Below are 8624 nucleotides of genomic sequence, written 5' to 3' on the forward strand. Positions count from 1 at the left end.
ACCCCACAAATCTCTCCCCCCCCCCCCCCCCCCTCCAAGGGTGCACTCTTGTTAATTTTGTTTTGTTACAACCCCAAAAATACCTGCCGAGAACTCGAAGTAAACATGAGCTAATTTCAAGCCGAGGCCGGTTTGTTTTATTGTATTCACCAACTGACCGAATCGGTTGTGGCAAATGTCTCGCAGAGGAGTGACATCGTCAAAGCCGTGTACGAGCCCACAGATGAGGAATGCGAGTGGAAAGCAGATGAGGAGGAAGAGCTGACAGTAAGTAAGCAGGTACAGGTGACGTCTATCCTCGCACGTCTTCCTCCTTTTTCTCTTTTTTGTTTCCTCTCTCGTCTCTGGCCGTGGGGGCGGGATGGGCAACAATGTAAACAAAGTTGTCTTGCCGATGAGCAAATCTGCACCCTCGCTGCAGGATGAGATGAAGGAGAAGGCGAAGCTCGACGAGGAGAAGAAGGACGAGGAGAAGGAGGACCCCAAAGGCATCCCGGAGTTCTGGTTGACGGTGTTCAAAAACGTGGACCTGCTCAGCGACATGCTGCAGGTACGCTCGGTGGTGTTTTGTCTCCCTCTGCTGGCCGACATCTGCTACTGCGCCCACCCGCCTCTTTCAAAAGAAGACGCGCTCACGGTGATTGATGTCTTTTCAGGAACATGACGAGCCGATTCTCAAACATTTACAAGATATCAAAGTGAAATTCTCAGACCCGGGCCAACCCATGGTGAGTAATACAAAATGTTGATTACATTTTATTTATTTATTTTTTTGAATTAAAGAAAAAAATGAAATGGTAATCACACTCTTTTTTTTGATCTTCCTTCCAGAGCTTCGGGTTAGAGTTCCACTTTGAGCCCAACGACTTCTTCACAAACACAGTGTTGACGAAAACCTACAAAATGAGGTCGGAGCCCGACGAGAGCGACCCCTTCTCCTTTGACGGACCCGAGATCATCTCATGCACGGGGTGAGTGAACGAGTGCACCGAGAGCAAAATGCGTTTTGTTTTGGCGGCTTAAACCCAAAGTTCTGTTTCTCCGGCCACCGCCAGCTCCACGATCGAATGGACAAAGGGCAAGAACGTCACGTTGAAAACGATCAAGAAGAAGCAGAAGCACAAGGGCCGCGGCACCGTCAGGACAATCACCAAAACGGTCCCCAATGACTCCTTTTTCAATTTCTTCACGCCACCAGAGGGTACGCTTATGCTCACCACAATCCCACTTTTTGTGGTGTGTTTTGATCTCATGTGCTTTTGTCTCGCCCCCCCCCAACAGTCCCTGAAAACGGAGAGTTGGTAAGTGCTTTTCAAAAAAAAAAAAATGGATGTCACTTATCCGTCTTCATAAGCCAATGGAGTCCCATTCGATCACTCTCCAGGATGAGGACTCCGAGGCGGTCTTGGCAGCCGACTTTGAGATTGGCCACTTCATCCGTGAGCGCATCGTTCCCCGGGCGGTGTTGTACTTCACGGGAGAGGCCATCGAAGATGACGACGACGACGTAAGTGCTTCTTCAAATGTCAAATTTAGCAATGGGAGTCGAGGGGGTGGGGCGTGGCAAGGTTTCTTTTTAAAATGACCACATTTGGAGATTTTTTTTTTTTTTAAAAAAATGTCATGTAGAACTTCCTCGGGATAGTTTAGATCAGGGGTGTCAAAGTCATTTTAGCCGCGGGCCAATTTTGAATCACGTCTTCCTCGGAGGGCTGTTTTGACAGTAAAACCACAAAATCAGTCAAGTCAATTATAATAGTTTATTCAATTATTGTTCCAGTGGATGGAAACAGAGTCACAAAATTACAGTGTTACAAAATTTTGGTCCAGGTTTTAGCAAGTTGACATGATTTGCTTTCGCGGGCCACATAAAATAATGTGGCGGGCCACATCTGCCCCCGGGCCTTGGGTTTGACACCTGTGTTTTAGATTATTCAGCTCAATGATATTAATGGCAAGTCACGACATGAATTCAGTGTATTCTTTCTCTTATCCCATCATGTTTTTTTTAGTTCATTGAGGTCTTGAGGTGCTTGCAAAGATTTTCAATGAGTGAACGGTGACCCAAAAAAAAATGACACGGTAGTAAAGGCACTTTGGTGTGTTTTGCAGTACGATGAAGAGGGGGAGGAGGCTGACGACGAGGTGAGACTGCACGTGATTTGCACTAAAATGGCCGCCGTTCTTGGAAGTCGGCGCCGCACGTCAAATGGTTCCGTTTGTATCTTATAGGAAGGCGAGGAGGAAGCCGACGAGGAGAATGACCCCGACTACGATCCCAAGGTGAGGTCCCCCCGCACGGTAGCTCTCAATGTCTCGCTCGTGACATCTCTGCACCCTTACAACCCGGGGGTCATTAGTTTCATGTCCCTCCATGTCACAAGTGCCATCGAAGCCCACTGGGAGACCCGAGAACTGCTCGTGTCTATTCAAAATACAGAATCCATCCTGCCGAATGCATCTCATGGCTTCAGCTTGGGTTGCTTGTCGCCTTAATTTGGCTCCTCGGCTAAAGTGACCCTCATTCAGACTCTTCACCGCCATCCCTTGAACGACTTCATATTTTTCGTTGTGTTCAAAATCGTAGCAGGCGGCAGTCTGTTTTAGGGGGCGGGGTCTGTCATGTCAATGCAGATGACAGCTTTCATGGCCACAGAGAAGCGGCATGAAACAGGAAGAGCTCCTCAGTTTGCCAAGTCTTGTACTCGTTTTCCCAACAAACAAAAAAAAGCAACGGGCAATTCTAGCCAATTTTTGGTGTTATTGGCGATTCCCTGTCTCAGGACCACAAATGAATATTTTGTTTGCCAACCACCAATGGATAATTTTACCAAATAGGTCTGGTTGTATTCTCACTTATAAAGGCAGCACTTCATCAAGCCACCTGATGACACTTGGTCAGTTGGTGTCCTTGCATGTGTTGAATGCAATTTTCCACATTTCTGCTTTCCCAAAAGAAACACACACGCCAAAAAAGCTTTGCAGATTTTGCAGTTTCTTCAAAAACAGTGCGACTCTATTATTTTGAACACAACTACACCTCGTCACCACTTTTGCGCATGTCAGAAAACTGCCACATCCACTGTCTTGTATGTTTCCAGTTCCAACACCACAAGCATGCTGCTCTTTACACTCTTTCTGTGCTTTTTAATTTTTTGTTTTTTTTTTTTTTTGCGTTCTCCTTTACACATTGTTGTCTTCATCTCTGATCGGTCACATTTTTTGGGCATACCTTTGTCAGCTCCTCTTTAAATTTTTCCTCACTAGGTTTAAGTGGTGACAGTAGAAAAATAACCCTGTCCCGGTAGGTACAGCTTGTCAACTGTCGGCTTACTACCACCACCATCCCATCCTTCACCATCTTTTTAATTTTTGTTTTGGGTGCTCTTCATCTGTCTTGCTGCCATGCCCGCTCCTCACTAACTCATTGGTTTGGATTTTTTGGCAAAGTTTAACCCATAGTGTGCGCCGCATTTGTACCTGTTGGGATTCTGTCTGTTGAAGCTAGTCTTTTTGTTCATGTTCCAGTCATTTTTTTATTTTAGTTTTGGCAAAATTGTTTGCTTTCTGTTGTTTGGCTGCGTGTGTTGGGAACATCATTGATCCATTTCATCCTTGCGTTTAGTCCTCCCTTTCTCATTGATTGCTGCCAAGTGCGTGAAACCAGAGAGAATTACAAACTTGCCCAAAAATTGGTTGCCGCAAGGTTAAAACACGAGTTGTCGAGCACCGACTTGCCAACCTGCAAGAGTTGAGCAGCATCCAATCTATCTCCAGTGTGGATGGCACACGCCCACAGAAAACTCACTGAGCAGCTGCCATCACCTCTGGAAGGACGCCCCATCCCCCCACCCCCTGACGATGAGATTTTAATTAATGCCAACGCACGCTTTTTAACACCCTCTGTTTCGACTTGAGCATTTGGCTGTGACTGCAAAACTTGAGTGCTATTCATTCTCCCGTGTTTCTCCGAGTACATGAGCCTGAAATAAAATTTCCGGTCCGTTTTTGCGCGGCAAACGCAAGCTAATTGGCAATGGCCCCTACTTAAATAGACGCTGTTAAGCACACGAACAAATCCACAGAAAACTCACTGAAGGGAGAAGCTTTTAGTCAAGCCATTGCCTTCTCTAATTGAAAAAAAAAAGTCCTTACAATCTTGTGGCATCAATGGGCAATTCAAAGCTGTTTTCGGTGGGCCTCTGGGATCAATCCTTATCCCACACAAAAAGCAAAAACTCAAGTTCGGCCAAAGATGTGTTTCGGCCACACGACTGATCTATTGCTGTTAAGGTGGAATATTGTGTTACAACAGTACTCCATTCTGTTAAATTCAACAATTAAAACAAGCATTTACTGGCAAGGATAATTTTGTTGCATGGAATACAGGGAAGAATTCATGACTCCATCATGCCCCCCAGCGCCATCAATTTTTTTTTTTTTTTTTCAAGCGAATAATAGAGCTTCTTTTAGGCTTCTTACTCGCTTTGTTTGGATTGTTTGAAGTGTTGTCTGTGGTACTTGCTCAGCTTTGTTCAATGTCGCGTTCCTCTTGGTCTCTTGCAGAAGGACACGGCCTCCCCAGCTGAGTGCAAGCCTCAGTGAAGTGTGGCCTCGCTGCCTCCAGGATCCAACTGCACTGTTAACAACTTGATTTAAAAAAAAAAAACAACAACAAACAAACAGGGGAAAACGTACATATATAAATATATATATTATAAAAAAACAAAACAAAAAACTAGTAACTTACCGCCTTATAATGTTTTTGTATTTTTCTTGGTAGACAATTTGAAGGTTTCAAGGTTTTGGTTACAAAAGAACCTTAATAAAAACACGGTAATAATACTTTGGGCCGTGTGGCTCGTTATATAGTATTTTACTAGACCTGTTTTTTTCTTCTGTACAATAGAAAGGACAAAAAAAAAACAAGTTTAAAAAAAAAAGCATGATCTTCACTACTAAACTAGTTCTTGTGAAGTCTTTTTGTGGTATTTGCTCTTAGACAACAGCTGTGATTGAGACCGGATCAAACTCATTCCACCCCCCTTTTATCTTTTTTCTCGGTGGGCCTTTATACTGAGCTTCAGCTGTAGAGTCCATAGTCCTGTACCAAAACATTCCAGTAAACAACACGATCGGGGGTCCATTGGTGAAACACTCAAGGAATTGAACAAAAACCAGGGTATGAAACAAACTACCACAAGGGTCCACCATTTTGTGCTTCAGACTCTATTTTGTGATCCCACCCCCCTCCCTCACCACTTTGCGGGCATACTTGGTCATCTTGATTGACACTCCGTAGCACACTAGCGTCTCACTTTCCTCCTGTATCTCTGGTTACTGACAACAAAACTCCTGTTTATCACTGTGAATGAAAACGAGGGAATGTGTGACAAGGCCCCCCCCCTGGCCCCCTCCATCCCCACCTTTTTGGGTGTACCGCTAAAAGGCCACAGGAGCGATGTTCAAAATCAGAAGGGCAACTATTTCAGTTGCTAAGATGGCTATTTTTGCCAGGACATCGGCTGTTGTCTCGGCAAATCGCTATGCGGCAAAAAAAAAAAAAAATACTGATGTACTCAATTAGTGTATGTGTATGTTCATGAATAAATCGGTTACACATGACTTGTCCCAAGTTGACGCGTGTGGATGATTATTGCGTGTCCAGATGGAGTACAACATCTTCCTGTAGTCAGCAGAGGGCGCTCTTGCCTTTATATCAAGCTACACAAACTTGGATTTGGGAGAAAAAAAAAGAAAATGCAGCGATGTCGTTCAGATGTAAATAAACGTTCAAGAACATAAATCTTTTGTGTCAGTGGAAATATTAAGTTCATAATGCAAGAATAATTTTTGTAATGTAGCCATATTAATGATAAAAAAAGCATTGAGGTCCAATTGGCTTTTAACGTCATATTCCATTAGAAAATTCTGCCTTGAAAAGAACTACAGTATTGTACTTAATGATGGACGCCATTAGAAATATATTAATTTAGCAATGTGTCTTGGATATGGAACTTACAAATTAGCTCGGTCATTTGTAGATAAGGCAAATAAAAAAATAGACAATTTTTAAGTATTTTTGGACGTAATTTTATTCATTGTTGATACACCTAACCTTAATTAAATGTACGTTCACTTTTTTTGTCATCTTAAATCATTTACACCAATTATGTAAAGAGATTAATTGGTAAGTCGGTTTTAGTGGAGAAAACTGCCAAATTAAAAAAAAATAGCATTAAACGAGAGTAAATGTACCTATTAAAGTGCCCCACGTGCATTTCTGGCTGTTTGATTTTGTAGTGGGTTGGGTCTCTCTGTGTGGGCGGTTCCGATCCCTCCCCCGCCCCTCTCGGGCAACCAGTCGAGCACAACCAACCTCCACTTCCACCACGACCGACCCAGGTCTCCGCAACTGCGCGTCCCGTATGCCTTCGCCCTCTACGGGGTAGACCTCCTCTGTTGCCCTCTCCCCGGGAAGGAATATAAAAAGTGGCAGGCTCGGAGTAAGCATGTTGGAAAACGGCAGGAAGGTGTTCAAGGAAGGCGTGCTGGAGAAGAGGAGCGACGGCCTGCTGCAGCTGTGGAAGAAGAAGCTGTGCGTCCTGACCGAGGACGGCGTGTTGCTGCTGCCTCCCAAGCAACACGATCATCACCCGCAGCAGCAGCAGCAACCACCGCAAAACCACCACCACCATCACCACCACCGCGGGGAAGACGCGGGCAAAGTCAAGGAGCTCCACTTCGCCAACATGAAGACCGTGGACTGCGTGGAGCGCAAGGGCAAGTACGTCTACTTCACCGTGGTCATGTCCGAAGGGAAGGAGATCGACTTCAGGTGCCCGCAGGACGAGGGTTGGAACGCGGAGATCACCTTACAGATGGTCCAGTACAAGAACCGACAGGCCATCCTGGCGGTCAAGTCTACCCGGCAGAAGCAGCAGCTACTCGTCGTGCATGTTCCCGGTCAGAGCCACAAGACGCTGCGGAGCTCGCCCAACGTGGCGTGACCTGCCCGGCGAGTCCGGCGGACATTCGAGCGCCGTTTGCGGTAAGAGGAAGGAGCGGAAGCCGCGTGGTGGCTGTGGTCGGGAGGGTCAGGGTGGGCGGTCTGGGTACGACCCGGGGAATCCCCGTGTGAATTGGATCGGTGGTCCCTGGCTGTTGACCACCTAAAACATAAACAGTGCAGCACATTATATCACGGATTTTTGTCATGCATACCATCTCCTTGGAAGTGGCCATTGTTCTTTAATTTTGGTGAATCTAATGCCCACAGAGTTCCGCTCCCGGTATGACAAAAATTAATTGAATCATGTAAGCACAGCTTTTATTTTCCAATATTTAATGGCAGTGTTAATGTTCACTGTGGGTGTAATGTTACAGTGGCTTAAAATATCACATGCAGGTTTGGGGAAAGACTCATGCTATTGAATGGGGAAGTGTTTCTAAATTTTTGGTGTGCACCTTGGAGAATAAAACCCATCACAATTGTGATGAACACTTAGGCCTACTATGTCATGATTTTATGTGGTAGTGGTTCTCTGCGATAGTATTTATTTTTTAAGGTGGTACTTGGTGTGGATGTTTGAGAAGTGCTGTCCTAGATGGATTTATAGCTAGACAAATACTAATATGGCATTTTTTTTAAAAACTCGTGCAAAGTGTTTACACATGCAAATTACTTTCACTGTGAGTTTTTCTGCTGGTGTCGACATGAAACCAAGTCATTATTTGTGTTGCTATAAAGCTTGATTAGTCATCTACCGTACGTCCGTTGAATCTCACTTTTTAACATTTTTCCATTTTCCATTGCTGCCAAATGAGGAATTTAGTCCCATCGCCAGTTTATGTATGTAAACGAAAGCTAAAAAGAACAATAAACCCATTAGCCTGATTAATAGTCTCACCAACAACAGTTTGGGAAACCTTTTAGCCTGGACAATTGAACTGGGTAATGAAGTGGACGTATAAAGTGACTTTTCATTTTAAAGTTGTAGCAATGTGTATAATTGACTCTGTTCACAGGTTAATTGGACATTGGACGTTGTATATCGACTCCCACCCCTGCGGCATCAGCCCCTAATTCTCCAGGACAAGCTCCGCTACTCGATCCATATTTCCACGGAACCCTTTTGACCCCCACTGACACACGGACTTCCTCCACTAAAGACTCATGGACTAACGAAGAAGCATGTGAGAAAACAAAGTGCGTTGGACCGTGCAGTTATTTATTAGACGTGTATATATCTTTTTTTTCTATGACTGTGTTCAACGGCAAGTCCATTTATTGGAAGGAAGCCTTTATTTGTACTGTTGTTGTCTTATTAACAGGTTGGTCGGAATCATCAAACCAAAGATTCATTTCCAGACGCCATTTTGCTTGTTTTAACGAACAGGATAATTAGCCACGTTAGCCTGTATAGAAGTCTTAAATCTGTACTTAATGTTTGTCGATTATGTTATAGCGACAGAGCGGGTCAGAAAGGGGGTGTGGGGGGGGGGTGTCAGGAGTGGAGTTATTATATCTGATATACAGAGCGGGTCAGAAAGGGGTCAGGGGGGGTGTCAGGAGTGGAGTTATTATATCTGATAAAAGGAGCTGCCATTTTAATTGTTGTTAA

At 44.6% G+C, this 8624-nt stretch overlaps 2 protein-coding genes across 4 annotated transcripts in view; both read left to right on the forward strand.

Annotated features, from left to right (window-relative positions):
• nap1l1 (nucleosome assembly protein 1-like 1) overlaps positions 1-5635 on the forward strand; it is a 12193-nt gene extending 6558 nt beyond the window's left edge. The window contains exons 6-16 of one of the 3 annotated variants that reach the window (XM_019891821.1): positions 187-279; positions 422-550; positions 657-728; positions 832-971; positions 1056-1201; positions 1282-1301; positions 1385-1507; positions 2113-2145; positions 2233-2283; positions 3268-3304; positions 4567-5635. In XM_019891821.1, coding sequence (XP_019747380.1) covers positions 187-279; positions 422-550; positions 657-728; positions 832-971; positions 1056-1201; positions 1282-1301; positions 1385-1507; positions 2113-2145; positions 2233-2283; positions 3268-3273 — 813 coding nt within the window. In that variant the 3' untranslated portion in view covers positions 3274-3304; positions 4567-5635. The remainder of the gene's footprint in view (positions 1-186; positions 280-421; positions 551-656; positions 729-831; positions 972-1055; positions 1202-1281; positions 1302-1384; positions 1508-2112; positions 2146-2232; positions 2284-3267; positions 3305-4566) is intronic. The other 2 variants (XM_019891819.1, XM_019891820.1) reach the window with 2 other exon arrangements.
• A 714-nt stretch (positions 5636-6349) lies between these two features.
• On the forward strand, positions 6350-8360 carry phlda1 (pleckstrin homology-like domain, family A, member 1). The gene is made up of 2 exons (XM_019891836.1): positions 6350-7051; positions 8029-8360. The coding sequence occupies exon 1, from the start codon at positions 6513-6515 to the stop codon at positions 7008-7010; it is 498 nt and encodes a 165-aa protein (XP_019747395.1). The 5' UTR covers positions 6350-6512; the 3' UTR covers positions 7011-7051; positions 8029-8360.
• The last annotated feature ends 264 nt before the right edge of the window (positions 8361-8624 follow it).

This window comes from Hippocampus comes, unplaced genomic scaffold, assembly GCF_001891065.2.
Source record: "Hippocampus comes isolate QL1 unplaced genomic scaffold, H_comes_QL1_v1.1 scaffold63, whole genome shotgun sequence".
NCBI classification, from domain to species: Eukaryota; Metazoa; Chordata; class Actinopteri; order Syngnathiformes; family Syngnathidae; genus Hippocampus; species Hippocampus comes.